This window comes from Varanus komodoensis, unplaced genomic scaffold (assembly GCF_004798865.1).
Source record: "Varanus komodoensis strain SLA01 unplaced genomic scaffold, ASM479886v1 scaffold39, whole genome shotgun sequence".
Lineage (NCBI taxonomy): Eukaryota > Metazoa > Chordata > Lepidosauria > Squamata > Varanidae > Varanus > Varanus komodoensis.
Window position 1 is genome coordinate 1,883,446 of NW_025335922.1, and position 20,241 is coordinate 1,903,686.

A 20,241-nucleotide genomic window follows, 5' to 3' on the forward strand; every position below is an offset into this window, starting at 1 on the left:
GAGAGCTTGGGAGACCAGCCTTGCCTTCCCCTGCCTCTTCGCTACAGCCATCCTTCCTTCATCCTGCAAGCTATTCTCCCCAAGCCCAAGTATTCTCCTCTGCATCAAAGACTACAATACAGCCTTTCAGCTTTGGCACAGAGAATTGCTATATTTCCACCATGGAATGAGATACATCCCATAGGTAATTGGTGTCTTTTTAATGGGCAAGTGTATTATTCTTGCACTGCTGTCAGAACAAGAGTGGAGATTATTTCCCTGGGTCAAGCACAGCTTCCAGTGCAGAAATGAAGCAGGGCAAAGGCCGAAAGAGAGGCAATGCACTGCATTGGATGGCTGAGGGCAGGGAAGACCTTGGGCTTAAGTAAATATTAAATCTCACTCCATATTTACATACAGGCATGCGTGAGAGTGATTCTGGATAAGAGCGCATCAGGCCACCAGTACAACGGAAGCTCCAAAGGTATGTCTGTCACTTCGGGTAACGCGAGTCTTTGGCTTCTTATTTTTAAGGAGGGAGGTTTGGGGGTGGTTCCATTGCTGGGGCAGGTGCGGCCCAACCCCCCTTTTCCTGGATGTGTCAGTGTGAGGAAATATCAGGGACTGATGGTTTGGGAAGGCAAAACAGAGGCCTGTGCTTTCTGGCTCAGTGCTACAGCTATGAGGGAGAGAAGAAAGTGGGTCTTGCTAGTGTTTGCAGGGTGTGGTTGCATTGCTGCTTTGGGAATATGCTGATAACCTAACCTTACTGTTTGGGATATGGAGATCTTTCCCCACTCCATTTCCAGACATAATGCAAAGCACCAGTTCTGCCTCCAAAAGGCCACAAAATGGAAGACAAGTAAGAAACATTTAGCCCCTTTCCCAGTCCCTTTCACCTGCAAAAAGAGGACAAAGGAGAATACATATTTGCATAGAACTTGGATATTCAAATTGATAGGAATAGATGCAAATTTAGAAAGATTTACTCTAATTTCAGCAGAAGTGCAGCTAGGAAGACCTCCTGACCAGGTGACCAGAGTGTCTGCCCAGTTGGTTGTTCAGGCATGAACAGCTGGTGGACAATTTCAAGGCTGACTTTCTCTTGGCTCTTGGTCTTTCAGATGGACTTTGACAAGATAAGCCTTCAAACAGAGGGCTGTCCTTTGTAAAGTAGGCCACTTGGTCACCGTATTTCAGCTCTTGCTGGTTTTAGGACATGTATCTTATGTACTTCCATATTACATTGGTGGCCACACCTTCTGTGTTACTCAAAGCAGGATGTTAGTCTACCAAAACTCTTGTGAGGCAAGCTAGGCTGAAAGAAACTACCCATGGCCAGCAGCAGCTGTGAGGTACACAAGAATCAGAGTCAGCATTCCTTATACCCTTATCCATCAGTCAGGGACTCTGCACTGTCATATGGATCCTTTTCCATTATGGTTCAATTTGGATTTGGGGGCTGAAACAACTTTGGTTGCCTTGGTGATGATCTACACTTGGGACTAAATGGAGGAGTGTTGGTTCTTCTGGTCCTCTCAGCAGCATTATATCCATGGTATCCTTCTGGGGGATTTGGCTGTTCTGGGACTTGGAGGCACTTTATTGCAGTGGTTCTGATTTTTACCTGGATCTTAGTGGCTGAAGCTCAGGGATTACTGCTCAGTCCCAGAGCCTCTGGCGCATGGGATCCCTGAGGTTTCTAGTTTACCCCAGTGCTGTTTAACATTTAAATGGCGCCTCTAGAAGAGGTCATCTGGAGTTATGGGGCTGGGTATAATCATCACTATGCTGATGATGTAAAGCTCTATTTCTCTTTGTCAGCGGATGCCTAAGAAGCTGGGAAAACACTGAATCATTGCCCAGATGCAGTGATGGCAGACCAGCTCAGGCACAATCCAAATAAGTCAGTGGTACTGTTGGCCAGTAGAAAAGCTAATGTAGGATTGGAGTACAGCCAGTTCAGAATGGGGTAGCCCTCCCTCTAAAGGATCAGGTTCACAGTTTGGAGGTGCTTCTGGTCCCAGGATTGCTCCTTGGAGGATCAGGTGGATGCTGTGGTCAGAAGTGCCTTCAGCCAGCTTTGACTGGTACACCAATTTCATCCCACCCTTGAAAAGTCAGATCTGACCACAGGGACCCATAACACTCCCCTCCAGTTCACATGCTCTAACATGGGGCTGTCCTTCAAGAGAAACTACACCTAAGTGTAAGCTGTGGCTGCCAGACTGCACATTCTATTGACCATATCACACCTGTCTTGCATCACCTGTGCTCCAGGCACAATTAATGGTGCTGTTGCTTATAGAGAAAGCTCTGAATGGCTTGAGGCTTGAGGCCAGGACAACTGAAGGACTACATCCACCCCTAGAAACATGTCCAGAATTTGAGATCCTCGGAAACCCTTCTGTTTGTCCCACCACCAAGAGAGATTGATTTGGTGGGGACACAGGGTAGAGCCTTCTTTGTGGCAGCACCCTGCCTCCCTCCAAAAGGAAGTCAGGGTGGTTCCTCTCTGTTCAGTGCTAATAGCTTTTTTGTTGCTTGCAGCTTTTTAAGTATTCCCCAGTCAACTAACTTCTGATGCTATTTTAAAAATGTTACATTGTTTTTAACATTTTCAAAATTGTCTTAAAGTTTTGTTAAGTGTTTTGATATTGTTGCTGTTTTTCACAGGTAGTCATATTTGAGGCCTTATTTAGGCCAAAAGACAAGCTACTTTTTAATGCCATAGAAGTCACCAACTCCACTGGTCACGCCTTCTCAAATGTATTCTAGCAGACTTACTGTCTGAAGTACACTAAGGCTGGGTCCACACCTAGCCGCATCCCGTTAGGATCTCTTCATGCTGCTGCCATATCTACATCCCACATTCCTTACTTCTAGCATGCGTGGCAAGACTTGTTGCGGGATAGCCACAGTTTTCATGCTGTTTTCCAGCACCCCATATCACGCCCTCCTGTTATGTGTGGGTGTTGATCACTTGATGATGGTTGCCATTATTTGAGAGCAAGTCAGGAGCCACTGGAAAGGAGATGTGTGCGGGGAAAGGGCCTTGAAGGTCCAGTGTATATTTACTCAGAGGTAGCTCTGTTTGTGCTTGGTGTAGTGTACTCCCAGATAAGTAGCTTACTCCCAATGCAGCGGCGGGGGGGGGGGGTGGTCTTCTTCATAGTCTGTCTGAAGTCTCACATAATAGGCTGAACTAGTTTCAGAACATTCTAGAACTCTAGCAAGACAACTGTTGCTCACTCTGCTTTCTCTCATTTCAGTGGCAGTTCATGGATGGTCAGGTGCCTTTTTTCCATCATTGACTCATTGACAGGAGTGAATTTTGCATAAATGCATTTATATGCATTTGCACAAAGTTACACTGGAATATAGTCACACTTCCAAAAATAGGCAAATCCCACCCCCCAAATGCACATTTTCATGCTTTGGTCTGAGGGGAAATGCACATTTAGAATGTTATTTTTTTTTAAACATGTATGTATTTCTGTGACTAAATTTACATAAAATTGTTAAGTTTTAAAAAATGGTCTGTAACTCGATAGGATCTATTAGAGTCAGGAAAAGCTGGTCTGCTAAAGAATGTGTGGGCTGGATTCATACAAATCCAAAGCTGCTTGAATTCACTGCAGATTTTCTGACTTCCCAATGCAAGCCTCATGGGTCAGGATGGGTACCTTCCTATTTAGTGCTCTTGAACTGGTTATGCTTATGGCATGGAACAGCTGTAGATCAATGCAGATGATTTCTGTCTTGGCAAGATGCCCATGATGGAGGGAGAGGAACAGGAGGACGAATCCCCTGAACTGTCTCAAGATAGACAGAAGAGCAGGCTTCGTATTTGCCGACGCTACATCCCGCTTTGGATACTTTTGGTGTTATTGAGTGGAGCTGGAGTAATCACGTGGTATTTCTTAGGTAATAACGGCAATCTTTTGTTCTCGTACATTGTGCTGGTTGCAGCAGATGTGCTCTAGTGGGGGAAGGAGGTTAGCACAAGTATCCCAAATAGATGTGTTGCACCAGACCTGGCTTAGGGCTGCATCAAGTGGCTGCTTTCAGCTTGCTTTTGATGTCCTCCTTGATGTGGCGGAGCAGTGAAACAATTGACTGGCTGCCTCAGCATATTTCCAGATTAAAACTGGTTTGAGAAAGAATATGCTGCCACCATGGCCACTTGAAAAAAGAAGAGGAGGGGGCATTACATCATCCCCAAAGAAAACACCTGTTTGTATAGGATGATTTATATCATGGGTCCTCCAACTACGGCTCATGGGATGGATCCAGCCCACGCTGCCGTTCGCCACCCATCTCCGAGTGTGCAAGCTGCTGCCGCCCACCTCCTGTATGCGCGCGCTCGGCGCTGCCTTGCAGCGCGGGTGGGGAGGTGGTGGCTTGCTCACTCTGAGATGGTTTTTGACTCACTGGGAGACCTCCGAGTGAGCGAGCTACTGCCATGCGCGCCCGACGGCACCTCACCGGCCCGCGCCCCCAGGCACCCCCACCTCACTGGCCCGCGAAGGTCACCACAGCCTTTCAATGGGCCCCCTGTTGAAAAAGTTTGAGGACCACTGATTTATATGCATAGAAGCCAAGTTAGAAATTGTAACTATAATTCAAATAGAAATAGGTCTCACCATAGGAGAGAAGAGTGACAAGGTGGCCTGTATGCCTAATGCTTAGTCCACCACTGTACCTTTATCTGGAACCCAGGTACCAATGGTGGACAAACAACTTCAAGGCCCCCACTGGCTCACCCTTCTTAAGGCTCTTTGGCTTTAGGCCAGGCTTGGATTAATGGTCCATCAGACAGAAGACGCCTTCAAGCAGAGGACTGTCTTCAGCCAGTTCCCCAAACTAGAGAGCTGTTGTCTGTAAATCAGGGCACCTGGTGATTCTATCAGTAATAGTGTTACTCCTCCACTTCATGTCTCTTTGTGACAGTTTACCGACCACAGCATCTGGAGACAACTCACCTGCAATTCTACTCAGGCAGCCTGAAGGTCCTCAACCAGCAGTATTCCCTGGATCATGGACGTATGGAATCCAGAACCTTTTGGACAGAAACAGCAAAGGCAAAGAAGATGGTGGGGCACAGCTTTATGACTAAGGCAATGAAGGGTGTGATATGGCAGTTTAGGATAGGATAGGATAGGATAGGATAGGATAGGATAGGATAGGATAGGATCACTAACCCTCATCCACTGCCTCTCGCAGCAACTTGCAGTGGTGCAATCACTGCAGGACTTTGGGGCTCCACCCAGCAGATTGAGAAGGGGGCCCCCTAAATACAGCCAGGCTGACTTAGCACAATTCCAAGTAAATGAAGCCTTAAAGAGGAGTTCTCTCGTAAGACCATTAAGTCATATTTATTATTTTATTTTATCCAGGGTTCCCACTAGCAGCCTGGTGCATAAAAATAAAGGAAGTAACTCCTTCGTGCCATCCATGACTGAATTTCCTCAGCAGGTCAAACTTTGCATGCTAAATGTATATATATAAATATCCAAATGTAGATGCGGGTGCTGGAGCAGGAACAGTAAAATAATAACAATATTAGTAACAATGGCAATTGTAGGGATTTGGATTATTCATCTTGAATAATAGGTAACTGTTTTGGTAGAGAGGATGTGGGAGTTGTTTTGTGATGAGACCATTCCTGGTAATGACAACCTGGTATTATTTGAGAACATTTTCTTCACAGCTGAAAGATCTTATCCATGCTACTGACCTGGCTCATTACTACAACTCCAGTACAGTCTATGCCTTTGGGTGAGTGAAACATTATTAGCCTCTTTGCACATTATTTTCTGGCCAAAACAGACATTAAAATAATGTCAAAAGGCTACAGATTGTTTTCATTTTTACTCTAAAGTAAGTGTAGGAGACTCAGTCTAGACACAAGCATGGAGGCAGGTGGGGGGGTTAACTGCCCCCCACAAACACACACTCTGTAGGGCCTATCTAGAGCGGCATTTTAAAGTTTAAAATAGTGAGTTTAATCAGTTTGCTTTGACTCAGCAGTTCTACAGTTCTGCTGGATGGTTTTATCATGTGGTGCAGAATTCTTAATTCATAGTAACTCATATGTTAGATTTGTACTTGTATATGCAATTTTTTTCAGTGGTGCAATTCATGCACCCCTCTAAGTCACAGCAGTGTAATGAATCCCCGGGGCTTAGTAGCATGTGCAGGCAGCCATTTTGCACATTTAAGTTGCAACCACAGCTTGTCATACTGTGTGAACCCAGTGAGGGTGGGTTGTTGTGAGGGTTAGCAACCCATCCACAAGCCATGTGCTGGTCTGGGTTTGTGGGTGGTCTTAACCATGGCAATAGCCCAACCTTGACAGGTTTGCATAACAAGTGGTGGGCTATGGTGACCATGAGAACCGAATCCATGTGTGGCTAATAGGACCGTAGGATGTAACTGGATCTTCTTCAAGCCACCATCTGCATATGGCTATTCCCCTCTGAGCGGCTGTTTTGCCTCTGAACATCAGATTGCAGGAGCTGGAGTGGGGTGGTAAATAAAAGCCAATGTAGATTCTGCAACTCTGAAGCCTGCCCAGCCTGGGAAATTCCAGTGCATTCTTTATCTAAAAAGTCTGGAGAATCTGCCATACTTGCTCTTCATGTAGTTCAACTATGGCTTTGGGTTATTGCACCTTGCGGTGAGAAATGTTTTAGCTGGAGCACGCTAAAGGGTTTAGCTGTTCCATAATATATAAAAGAAAATGGAAACAAGGTAGTCAATACAGTTATTATCTGCCTGATAGGGAGGGATCTCTGACATGCTTCTTCTGGTTCGCCCTTCAAGTCCCAAAAAGCCAGCAGGAAGAGATGACTGCAGAGAAAGTGAAAGTCACACTCTTTAAAGAGCTGCTGACCAGTCTCAATAGAACAGGCCGCCTTTCCTATCAGGCAGAATACAAGCTCGACCCCGGATCCTTGGTTCTGCTAGGTAAGCAATGACCATGAATGGGAAGTGCGTGGGCTGGAGCCATATTGCATAAGAAAAAGATGGCTGATGCAACAGGGTTTCCCTATCCTCTTCTCGCATTGGATTCCCCCGTGTGCATCCCCAACCATCTAGAACAGAATGAGATGTGACCAGGCAGCTTCGGGATGGGAAAGGGGATATCTGTTCAACAAGCTGTTTCCCTTCCGCTAACAAAATAGCCCGATAGGATCCAACTCATCATTCCTAAGAAAGACGGGCTGACGAGACTTACACGGATTGACTCTTTCTTCCCCTAATAGGAAGCAACAGTTCGATAATGGGTAATATTAAAGTATCTCTTCATATTAGGGAAAGAAGAAAGATGGAAGGGACAAAATGCAGTTATGTAAGGTAGAGTGGAGGTGTCTGTGAGCAAGAACTATCAGGAAAATACTAAGCCTGAGTACATCCTGACAGTACAGAAAAAAGAAGAAAGATGTAATGACTTCTATCTTGTAAAGAAATGGCTTCTGAATCACCACTCTGCAAAACATCTGATTTCTTTTTATAAATAAAGCCACTTGTTACAATGTGGTAGATTATCTGTGGTAGGAAAAATAGGTAGTAGATATACAGCACAATCCAGCCAAAAATTCCAAGTCAAAATCCCATTGACCTCAATGGGGAAGACACAGCTCTGTTCCTTGTTTCCTGGAAAATCCGATTATCCGAGTGTTTGGAGTGCTGTTAGGTCATTTTGATGAAAGAGAGTGTGCTCTCTGTTTAATTCCTTATAATGAAGAGGTATCCTTCCCTGGCTTTGAGAGGGCCTCACTGTTCCAGTGCCACTGGAATCTACACATCCATATTTACTTGCCATCCACCCCATCAGCGCTGAACCCCTCTGGGAGGAAAAAGTCTCGATTTAGCCTTGTCTCCCCACAGCTGTCAGAGACTGATGGGTCATGGTGTGTGCAGATCAGGGTGCCTGTTACATGGATTTTATGTTATTTTTAAAAAAATGCTAGGCCACCCTGGAGAGCGGTCCACATTGGAAGATGATTTTGAAATGTGGATCCTGCTGGGTGGATCAGGATGCTGGTGGATATGTGCCCTTAAAAACAAGCAGACTTTTCTTTGAATATGGCTCATATAGCAACATCGTCTCAGTAGGAAGTACTGCTATTAACAATACCAAAGAAGCACCGGAATCAGCCAGCGTGGGTTGCGTTTCCTGGAAGGAACCAGGAAGGGCTTCTGGGCAACATGTACTGCTTCTGGCCTGAGGGGAAAGACCACAGACTGAGAGAGCTCAGGGGAAACGCTTTGTCTAAATAAAAGAAGGCGTAGCTTTGTTGTTTAGAAGGCATAGCCTGAGCGTGTCCTTGGAATGTGGAACACCAACTCTGAAATACCATGATTTCATCTTTTTCAAGCCCTCTGTACATGCTGGACAACTCCAGGGGTGGAGGGGGAGATTATGACAACCCTAAATAATACCTGACTTGTAATTCAACCCAACATTTATAAAGCCCTGCTGATAACTGTGTGGGCTGCCTCATAAGCTTTGCCACTACCTCCTGTTACTCCGAGAATCGCACAGTGGCGCATGGCAACCGCTTGAACACTGAGCTTCATTAGTTCTTAACGTATCAGACGTTTCTCTCCTTTGCTCTTGTCCATGAACAAATGTTGGCTTTTAATTTCTATCCCTGGTTATTGCTGGAAATAGTAAGTGAGATCAAACCTCTGTGCTATCTCAAATTTCTCTGTATTAAAAGACCAAAATTAATTTTTTTTTTAATTTAAAGCTTTCTTATTCCTGGGGCATTTTGTGTGATGGTACCCATTGCTAAGTAATATGTGCATTATACCTTTGCACACTTAGCAAAGAAGTGAAGGATGCATTTCTGTGCATCTTAGTGGCAAAAGTTATGTACTAACACAGATGGCCACAAGGCTCAGTCCCAATGTGATTGTGGTGGATTCTGCTAGCAGAAGCTGCTGTGCTACCTTCAAGGTCTGCCTCAGACAAATCCAGCTGTAGTAGTCAAGTCTCACTATTAAGATCCAAGCTGAGTCTTTATTTGGAGGATATGTCTGAATGCCCACGCTTCTGAATATTTATTTATGGACTCATTGTCTGCTACCTCAGCCCAAAGGCCTTCTGAGCATAATGTGGGGCATGCAGTATATTATAGGACATGGGTGATTCTAAGAGCACTAGTGCTAGTGCTAATACAAGCCACTATATAGCATTTTAAAATTGCTTCTCAGGCATTGTTATTATGACCCTTACAAACACCATGTGAAGAAGGTTAGTTTATGTATGAGGATGGAAGATCCAAGGCCTGGTTTTCCTGGAGAGGCTCTAGGATGCCTCCCCTCCATCCCAGCCTATTGCAAGGGGCAGGGGATTAAAAAGATGTACAGGATATGACGAGATCCATGCAGGAGGCACTGGGTTCACCTCTGCACGTACTCCATGGCTGGCATGAGAGCCTGCAGAGCTTTTTGCTCTGCCTCGTCACTGCCCCCACCACACGGAGGCTCAGGGTTGCACAGCCATCGAGTTGAAGGTTGATGTTCTCATCCTCTGAAGCCCCATTTTCTTCCTCAAGGTTCTACTGATGTCATCATCCAGTCTGCCATATCTTTAATTTCTTCTCTCCTTTGTTGCCTATCAGTTCGGTGCTGTGCAGATTGATGATACGATGATGATGATGATGATGATGATGATGATGATGATGATGGAAAGAGAAAATGCTTTTCTCCCCTACTAAGTGCAAAGAAGCATGATTCATTATTCAGCGGGAACAGAAAAGACTTTTGTAACTTTGAGGAAACCTCTCAGCAAAAACGATCTTTCATTTTTACTCAGTTTGATAGCAAATTCTTCTAATGCCTTAAGAGCTTCTTAACTTGAGGGATTTGTTCTGCATTAACTCTCTTTATGTAGTTTTGAATTTTTAAAATTGGGAATAGGCATATCTGAAAGGAACACCACCACCACCACCAAAAACCTGACTAGCTTTGGGAATAATTTCTAACCATGTATGGAAGCTGCTTCAGAGGAACACAGCTTCAGTGTGAAACCTTCCAAATCAAGCAGGGATTTATGCAGAGATAGAAACTGTCTGGGGCAGGTATGGGCTGGATATCATGGCAAATAGGCAGCTCCTGTCAGAAGCAGCTGCTCCTTTTCTCTGTCTCCTCCTCACTCTCTTAAGAATACAAAATGCCTGCGCTCATGGCAGTCACTTGCAGGTAGTGAGCAGAGGTGCCTAATTTTTGATGGCCCTTCAGCAAGACCTCCTTGGTGTGGCCCCTTTCTCACTGAGACCATCTTCTCAGTGTCATGGTCACCAGTTGCTATTGCTCCTTGTCTCATCACTGCCACCTCTTGCCTGCTGGACAGGGAGAAAGTCAGTCAACAAGTTTTTCTTGACTGTGGTGGACAAGCAGACTGCAATGCTGATGAGAAGCATTGCAATCTATTCGCCAGAAAGAATGTCACAGAAGCATCTCTTAACAAATACAGAGTGTCTTTCCCTTTCTATCCAACCTGCTACTCCCACAGAATAATGCGGAAGGCCAAAAGCAAAGATGACTTTTTTCCACATAAGCCTGAATTTGCAACAGGTCTTTTTCTGGAAATGATTGCTGCCTCTTGCTAGCACAGCCGAGAGAATGGCATCTGTTTTCATATCCAAGACTAAAGAACTTGGAAGCATGGTCTTTCCCCTTCTCCCCAAATAAATCCACTCCAGGTCTTCCTGCCTTCCTGGCTGCAGTTTTCCTTCACACCCAGTCTTTCTTGCTAGTCAACCTCCAGGCACACACACACTCACACCCAAAAAATGGAGAGTGCAAAAGTTTGTTGCCTCCACTTCTTGCTGGTGTAGACAGGAGAGCAAGAGACTGAAACCTGATGATAGTGTATCTGGGTATTAGAGAAGACTGCTGAAGACTGGGGGAAAGAAGCAGACACCAACTAACTGAGTTTTGAAATTGCCTGGCAGTGCTGAGTCAGTCAATTGCACACAAATCTTCTTTGTTCCTAAAATAAAAATGTTAAAACCTCCCCCCAGACCTTCAGCTCGGCATTTGATCTATGTTATTCCAAGGAAAGGAGGGGAAGGGAATAAACACTGGCCAGTACCATTCAGAACCAGAGAACGCAGGCTCTTTTCCACAAATCTCCAGGGATATCTGCAGCATGATTAGGCCAACGTCATGCAATGCCAGCTCCTGATGCTGGCCCTGATCAAAGGTTTCCTCACCCCAAACTTGTCGGCAAATGGCTTGGTTGGAGGCTGGAGAGAGCTGTGGGATAAAGCAGGAGACTGGATGCCGCTGCAATTCTGCTTTGTGATTTGTGCACAACAGCAATGACTGAGGAAAGTTTTAGGGCTCCATCCTAAAAACACCCCAAGAGTACACCATCATTGGTAACTGACACCTTCATTTCTGTTGTTTTATACCTGAAATATTTTTCCTCTTTCTTTCCACTCTATTCATAGCAAGCTGTTGATTTTTCCTCTCCTTAAATGTCTTTTCCTTTATTTCCCTTGTCATAACCATCTGGCATTAAAGAATAGCTGAGTATCTCTTCTATTGTACATCACTCACCTGGGTCCATTCACTTTCCACTTTCTTTTCGCCTCTTCTCTTAAATGCAATACACACTTATTAAATTCAGTGGAAATACTTCTTCTCTTTCAGTGGAGATTTCTGAATAGGGCACAGAGCTTTTTAATGTGTCTTCAAGATGATTCATCCCTTTGAATGTTCCCCCACCAACACACACACACCCCATTACAACCTTGCTAGCATTTACTGTGCATAGATATTGTGAGTGTCTCCTTTATTATTCTGATTTCAGACTATTTCTCCATCTTTGGTGTTGTTGAGGTCGATAGACAACAGCTTTTACAATACGATGTGCCACCACCCTAGCTCTAGACCACCCTGAAATCCCAGCATGTGTAGCACAGGCCCTTGGGAAGAATGCAGCAGGCGGGAGGAAACCCAGTGGAACATGGTTCCAGTTTTTAACAGGCATCACTCCCCACAAATTCTGTTTCATGTTATAGTCAAAAAGCAGTCGTGCTGGAAACTCTGGACAGAACGTGATCTAAGTGCATTCACCCCTCCCCTCAAAGAATGCATTGAAGTGCAAATTTTAATTAAAGAAGAGAGACCGAAAAATCAAATTGGGAAGTGCTTAAGAGTCCAGGGACAGGTTATTAGGAAGGATGAAAAGGGAGACAAAGAAAGACCTGAAGCCGCTGAGAGATTATAGATAAGCTGGGGGAAGAAGGGGTTGTGGTAAAGTGGGGAAAAGTGGGCGCTGAAGGGTGGGCAGTGCAGGGCCAGAACAGGCTTGCAGGAAAGATACTATAAATCAGCATTCATCTCCCACTGATCTCCTGATGTTTTGTATTCCAGCTCCCATTAGGCCAGGCACCATGACTGGGAGTCAGGGATTCCAGGGCCTGTAGTCCAAAATTCTGGAGAGTACCAGGCTGGGGAAGGATGCTTGCTTGCTGGTTGCCAGCTACAAAATAAATGATGCTGCCTTGGGAGACAAAATCTGACCTGTGCTCCAGGTAACTCATGATTGCCTGGAAGTAAATGCCTAGTGGCAGTTCCTCGAGCTTTCAGACCTGGGCCTGATATAACACACCCTCTCTGGAGATGCCTGGGAATGAATCCGGTGCTTTCTGCATGCACAGCAAGGATTCTGCAACTGAGCTATAGCCCTTCCCAGCATTAAGAGTACATTTGGAAAGATATGTTTGCCACAGGAGTAGTTAAAGGAAAGCAGGGCCACTCTCAGCCCATCCCTGCTGTCACTGGCAGCCACGGCCTGAGCTTGCAGAAGAGGGAGTGATACAAAGCAGGGCCACTTGACTGGCTCACCTCCTCGCTTTAAAATGTTTCAGGTAGTAATGAGAGGAAGATGAACAACCCAAGGCAGCTGACATGAACCTCCTCCTCTCCATTTCATCCTCACAACTACCCTAGGAGGTAGGTTAGGCTGAGAGTTGTGGGTGCCCCAAGTCATCCAGTGAGCTTCGGGCCAAGTACAGCTGTGGATCGATCTCCCAAGTCCCAGTCCAACCCTATACCCACTGGCTCTTGATTTCCTTTTACCTCCCCACCACTTTTGCTTTATGTGTTCTGCCTTTTTGAGATTGTAAGCCTGAAGTCAGAGTCTGCCTTATTGTGCTGGTCTTTAAGCCTGTGGCTGAAGAGCAAGCTGCAATTTCAGTTCAACAAAATGAATGGGGTGACTTGGGATGATTGTGGAATGTGGTCTTTGTGAATTCCTATATGGAATTACTCATTCCGTACCTCTCAGATGCTCTCAGTTCAGCATGTTTTGCAGCAGATGATGCCAATCTGCTGTGTCCAACTTTTAGCAATCGGTTTTAAGGTGTCTGTTTTTGTCATTGTGAACTTTCTTTTTCTATTGTTGTCCATTTTATTATTTTATTGCACTTTTAAACTTTTGCAAACTTGTTCTTGTGTTTTGCTTTTTCACTTGTTTTTGTTTGCAACAGAAGGCAGGGTAGAAATGAGTGTGTAGTGCTAGTGCTCTGGGTGACCTGTTGGAAGTACATTCAGGACAAAGGAAAAGAGAGGAGGACTTCATTGCATACAAGGAGTAGTTAACTTGCGGAGCAATGTGAGAATGGCCTCTAGTTGAGATGGCTTTGGAAAAGGAGGAAAAGCATGTTGGCTACCAGCCTCAATAACAAACTTGAAAGTTCATGTCCAGCTGCAGCCTACCTCTAGCTGCGAGATGTGGGGGAAGGCATGCATAATAATCTACTGCAGGGATGCTGGCTTGGACAAAAATCCATTAAACTCTGTGAGAGTTTCTTCTGCTGCAGGCAGCGCATCACAGACCAGTTTGGGCACAGTGCTGCAGAAATCGTGTGGGTGTGCCTCAGGTTTGCATGTGGACCATTCCCCCGCTTGTGCTCCTCCAGCCCAGCTGTGGGGAGACCAGAAGCATCCACCTCTGGATGTCGGCTAACTGATGTTTGCCATGACAAGGACAAATTGTGCTTCATTTAAATTACAGTTTATTGAAACAAGCCATGATCAAACAGTGGTTTCTGCAACTGAGTTCTACTAATAAACCAGAGTCATTATACCTCTTCTAGCTCAAAGGCCAAATCATTTTTGGAGAAGCTCTTGGGGGACATTTTCCAGTAGAGGATGGAAACAGAGGGAAAATAGGTGGAGTCAGAATACCAAAATGCAAGCATATTTTAGCTTAAATCTCTTCCTGTAAATAACTAACTCTGTTGACTTTAGAATGGGGAAGGCATGCAAAAGTCAAGAAATCACCAAGCAACTAGCAATTCATTAGAAAGGGCTGGGGCCAGAGGAGAGGGTGAGCGCATTTGGAAAACCCCAGAGGACCCGATTGGGCCCTGAGGCAGCCTGGATTGAGTTTACAGGACTGCTAAACCAGAGTTCCCACTGCAGAGATCATGACAAATTGCAGTTGATTCAAGCCCAGAAGTAAATGCTTCCAAACTTCTTTTCTGGGAAAGAGGGGAAGAGAGGAGGGGATGGAAGTGGGGCAGGGGGGGCTAATCTGTGCAGCTCTAATATGTTTCTTTCAAGTGTTTTTACGTTTTTGCTCTCATCTGTTAGTCTTTTATGTTTTTTTGTGTTTTGTTTTGACAGAGTCCAGTGTGAGAGACGTAATAGTGCTGAAATCCACATTGGGTAGGCTTTTTATTTCCCCCCTTATTTTATGTTTGTTGCACTGAAGGGTGAGAGTGGTGGAGGGGATCATAGAAGATGAATAAATTATTTCGATATTAGCAGCTAAGGTGCAAAGTAGTTAAGGGTCTCTGAAGCACTTTGATGTGTGTTACACGTAAGTCTCATGTGTACACATAAGCCCTGTTTTAATGTCACAAGCATCCAGGGTTCTGAGCATGGCGATGTTCTGCTGCACATGGCTTTGATTGCTCCTGCTATAAGCAGAGCTGGATCTGCTCTGAACCTCATCTCATTAGGATCTCATCAGGATGCCGCTGTGCCCACATTCCTGATTCCTTACTTGTCCTGCACATGGCAAGACTTGCTGCTGGAGAGCTGCAGTTTGCATGCTGCTTTCCAGTGCTGCATACGTACTCCCTCATGCTATGTGCTCACCTGCTTGTTCATGGCTGCCATTAGTTCAGAGCATGGCAGGAGGAGTTGAAAGGAAAGAGCTGTGTGCAGGGAAGGGGCCCTTGAAGTCGCCGTCCTTTTGTGCATGCTTGTGTTTAGCTCTGTTAGTTCTGCACAGGTGTGAAGCAGCAAAAAAGGGTGGAGAAATGCAGCTCTCCCCCAAAAAAATCACAGAGAAGAAGGGGTGCTGCCACTTGCTGCTGACCTTCGAGGCCAGTGAGACCAGCACCCCCTTTCCCTCAACCCAGAAGCAGGCCAGTACAGCTCCCTCCCCTGCATACGGCCCCGGGAGTTGGAACCACTGGTCAGTGGGATTTCATTGCGAGTAAGGCTGCTGAAGGTCATGTGGTTTACTTCTGAGTAGATGTGCATTGCAGCTAGTTGCTTCTCAAGCAAGAGGCAAAGAGAGCAATTAGGAAGACATGAAAAGACGCCACATTTTATTTTCCCGGGAGGGTGCATTTTCAAGTCAGGGAGCAGGGATGCAAGAGGAAAGCAACTGAAAGGTCAGGATTGTTGCCCTGTTTTGCAGGGCCCAAGCCTAGGTGGAACAGTTCTTCTCCCCCTGCCCCCACAGGGGGTAAGGACAGCTGCCGCTGAGCACACCTGAAATGCCACGTATACGACAACTGCAGCACAAGCAGGGGAACAGCTGGAATGAAGCTGGCTATGAGCATCCAGGAATAGAGGGAGAGGGGCAGTGACAGAAAAGCAGGTAGTCATGTGCTGCAGGAGTTACTTGGGCAATGCCATACTGCAATACAACAGTCCAGGGACACTCTGTCCCTATTAGTTTGTTGCCAAGAACTCTGGCTTGTCTCTCCTGCAAAAAGCTGGACAAGTTCTTGTTGGTTCTCAGCAGAGAAACAAGGCAGAATATTCAGCTTGCAAGTTGCAATAAGCAACCCAGAGACGGAGGGTCCTTGGGTTATTTGCCACTCTTGCTCAAAGTGGAAGTGATTGGGCACTCTGCACCACTACGCCCATTTGTTTATAATCATCCAATTAAAAACAAAGAAAACCCACCCTGGTTGTTCTGATGCGCAAACTGGCCCACTAAAATTGCTCAGGGGATCCAAGTTGGAAAGAGCCAGGAAACAAAGCAACACAGGCCTGTTTCCAGCATCAAATGGCAACAGATTTGGGTTTGTCAGCACAAAGCTGCAGTCAGTCCCATAACTCTGTCAGCAATGGTGGATGGACTCCAAAATACTTGTTTTTGATAGCCACGCTGATAAGTTTACTTTTTCGTACATTACAAAATCTAATATATGAAGCAGAGAATGCCATCCAGCCAAAATTGAGTACATTTTTTGAAATCCCACTTATCTCAATGGGGGAGTTGAGCATGTGCTTTACCTTCCCCCACTGAAATTACAGAGGCAAACATGCTTACCTTTAAGAGGAGTTGTGCGTGAGAATGAGACTAGCAAGGCTTTAAGTAGCTGAGAGGAGAGTCACCAGAGTGGGGCCAGACACATCAGAAGTGCCTGGATTAAAGCAGCACTTTGCCTGATCTTTATATACACGGAGAGTATGTGAAGTGTCCTTCTCCCCCAGGAACCTTTTTCCACCTTAGTGGCCCTCCCTCAGCTCTGCAGTTGGTTTTGTCTCCTCTACTCAGGCTGCTACAGGTACAGCTACATCCGAGAAGATGCCATCCTCAAGCTGAAGGGCCCAGACTACCTCGCCTCCAGCTGTCTTTGGCACCTCCATGGCCCCAAAGGCTACATGATCAAGATACGCCTGGAATGGACTCTTTCTGAATGCCGGGACCGACTGGTCATGTATGACGCAGCTGGACCATTAGAGAAGCGGCTCATCACTTCGTAGGTAGCCTTGAAACTGTAGGAGTATGAATGGTGAGGGGAAATGCAGGCAGTCTTAGGGTGCTTCTTCATGATGTGCATTGCTGCAAAACTCACTCCATTGGAGCTCAATGGGTTTTTAACACATTTTGGATCCAGCAGCCAGAAGTAAATTGAGGTGAGACAGGAGGGAGTTCTACTTCCACAAATACTTGAAATACTTGTGCAAATTTGCTGCTGAAAACTTTGTGCCTCTAGCACAATTCATACAAATCAGGGCCAACTTGTTTGTTTCTAGCTGAGGTGGTTCTTGTTGCAACATTTAACACGAGAAGTACAGAAGCCTCTTCCTCACTACATATGCACACAGTCTGCCTTGGTCACCTTGAATTTTCTGGTATTTGCCTGCAGATTTATACAAAATTCAGGCCTCAATTTCACAATTTGTGCAAATGTGCGTAAATTGCAGGGTATAAGCCTAAATTTTGTGCAGATTTCACCAGCTTTAAAAACAAAATAATAATTAAGCAAATCATAGCCTATAACCAGTACAGGGTTGAAAGAACATTTATGGGGCCAAGTTGAGAAAATGTGTTAGATTTTCACCCCCATATCAGATTTGCCATGTATCCCAATTCCTCCTCTCCAGTTTTCCATTTATAAGGAAGGCACTTGTCAGGACTTCCAGCAGATCATCTTTTTTTTAGTTTTATGATCCAGTTGGTGTGGTTGACCTGATTAATCTGCTGAATCAAAGGCCTTGTAGCTATGCTGTTAAGATGAAACAAATAGCCCTTTTCAGATTTTAAAAAAGTTAAATCGAAGATGTCACTTTTGACTAGCTACTTTATGCATGTTGTAATCTCCATCCTTTCATTCATGTCATTTATTACACTTCTGTAGTTCCGAATAGCTGCAGCTTTCTGGGTGTTTGCAAGGATTTAAAAAATTAAGAATACATTATGCATAGTATTTTAAAAAATCACAAACTATAAACGGACAGCACAAAAGCATACACACATATATCTTAAATAATCTTTAAATCATCAACAGAAAGAAAGAAAACTCCAGGAGCTGATCAAAACTTCATTACATGCTCCCATTCAGGTTTTTCTTAGCATATCTGTGTGATTTTATTCTCTTTTTCTTTATGTGTCACAAATTGATTTGTGATTTCACACAGAAATTGTAATCCAGGATCCTGAGTAACAGCTTGCTACATGCAGGACTGGCAATTTCCCCCTATTGCACAGCTTAGCATCAACAACTTTTGCTTAAAATAAATACACAAAGTAATGTAAGTTTCAAGCCCTCATGGCAATGGATATACTTCTGAATAAGGGGCATCTGTGTTCTGTATGACTGCATACTCAGCCCACACAGCCTTCATTCATTGTCACGTGAAATATTTATTGTCTCTATTTATTCTCTCATTTGATTATATCCTGCTTTTCCTGCCATGAAGCTCATGGAGATATACACAGAGTTCCAAAGCAACCTCCCATCCAGGCAGGACAATCATGAAAGATTTCTGCTGCCCTTACCTTACGCACCTGTACTTTCCACACCTTTGCTAGTCTTCCCATCAGCAGTTATTTCAGCAACACACACACAATGATTGATAAAGGGCCAACAAAACATCTTTTCAACCTCTTTCTGCCTCATTTTTCTTCTTCAAAGCCCCCTTCCACTTTCCTTTGCTTCCTACCATTTCGTCAATACATGCATCTCCTGTGTTTTCAATCTTTGCCTCAGGCTCTATGGCTGCAGCCGTCAGGAGCCTGTAGTAGAGGTGCTGTCTTCAGGTCCCGTCATGTCTGTGGTGTGGAAGAAGGGGATGTACAGTTACTACGATCCTTTCATCCTTTCTGCCCAGGCTGTGCCCTTGGAAGGTGAGCAAGGGGCCAGCACCCTGGAAAACCTGGGGAGGAAGGGGAGAGCCAATGCAGGGAGCAAACCATGAGCTTCCTTCAATCGATTTTATACATTCTGCCAACAGTTTTATGTCTGAGGTGCAGCATAACTGAGGTTGAGTAAGACTAGCAACATTATGCAACACTTTGGCCCGGAATTAATTGATGGCTGGAAAGAACCTTAACACTAAAATAAGAGCAGACATTAAGCACCAATGCGTAAGTCAAATTGTTGCCCTAAATGAGAGCACCTGACTGAGGCACATGGTTGTGCTGTAATTACCCACATTAGATCCTCAGCCAAGAAGAGGGACAACGGTCAGTCCTGCGGGATCAGGGCATCGCTTTCTGGTGCATCTATGGTCTGTCATGGACTGGGGCTGTCATGCAGTGGTGGAGCACACGCTTTGCTTGCAGCAGCTTCGGAGTTTCAGCTTTGGCATCTCCACTTAACAGGATCTCAGGCAGGGGGACTGGGAACCCAGGCAACATTTTGAGTGTGGCTCAGCTGACGTGCAGATCCACCTCTCTTTTCAGCCTGCCAGATGACTCTAACGCTGCGTGGGACCTGGGAGCTGCAAGGGAGCATCAAAACTCCATACTACCCCAGTTATTATGCCCCCAACACGCAGTGCACTTGGCACATGACGGTGAGAACTTGTCCTTCCTAGATGACCCTGAACTGAGTGCACTTCTCCACCTCAACAAGAAAATTAACTTCTGCCCCATGTGTGCTGCACACAGTGATAACAATGAGGTTGTGAGCAGCACGCCTCACTGTTCTTAATGTTACTATTATTTCTATTTGGCCCTTCTTTCAAAGAGCTCAGGGCAGTATACATAGTTCTCTCTTTTCTTCTCTCTGTCCCTGGCTCTCAGTCACACTTAGGCAATCTGTGAGGTTGTTTAATTGGAGAGATACTGACTGGCCAATATGTCCAGGTCCATGGCAATGTCGACCTGGGCTGCCTTGTTCATGATTTATTTCATTTATGAATTTCTATGCATCTCATAAGCCCAAAGCAGCTCTCTGGGTGGTTCACTGAGTCAAAAATCCAACAGCACAAAATAAAATACCAAATAACAAAATCAGTAATATTAAAATCAAATGTATATAATATAAAGCAACAGCAGGCCTACAACAACTGCATTCAAGTTAGTCCAAAGGTACAGCAGCAGAACAATAAATACAACATAAATGCAGAGTTAAAATTGGTTTTAAAAGAATTAAAATCATTTACCTATTAAATAAAAAGGTTTTTGCCTGGCACCAAAATAGAGTCGGAGCCAGGTGTACCTCTTTGGAGAGCTGATTCTACAACTGGGTAACCACAACTGAAAAGGCCCTTCCCCTAGTTGCCACCCTCCTTATTTCCTTAAGAGGG

General features: G+C 45.0%; 1 protein-coding gene across 4 annotated transcripts in view; it reads left to right on the top strand.

Moving 5' to 3' along the window:
• Window positions 1-417: 417 nt before the first annotated feature.
• TMPRSS6 (transmembrane serine protease 6) overlaps window positions 418-20,241 on the top strand; it is a 33,227-nt gene continuing 13,403 nt past the window's right edge. The window contains exons 1-9 of one of the 4 annotated variants that reach the window (XM_044441167.1): window positions 418-463; window positions 3,750-3,906; window positions 4,933-5,075; window positions 5,693-5,760; window positions 6,767-6,951; window positions 14,641-14,682; window positions 16,715-16,964; window positions 18,699-18,835; window positions 19,394-19,506. In XM_044441167.1, the coding sequence (XP_044297102.1) occupies window positions 3,750-3,906; window positions 4,933-5,075; window positions 5,693-5,760; window positions 6,767-6,951; window positions 14,641-14,682; window positions 16,715-16,964; window positions 18,699-18,835; window positions 19,394-19,506 (1,095 nt within the window). In that variant the 5' untranslated portion in view covers window positions 418-463. Of the gene's footprint in view, window positions 464-3,749; window positions 3,907-4,932; window positions 5,076-5,692; window positions 5,761-6,640; window positions 6,646-6,766; window positions 6,952-14,640; window positions 14,683-16,714; window positions 16,965-18,698; window positions 18,836-19,393; window positions 19,507-20,241 lie in introns of those variants that run through there. The other 3 variants (XM_044441168.1, XM_044441169.1, XM_044441170.1) reach the window with 3 other exon arrangements.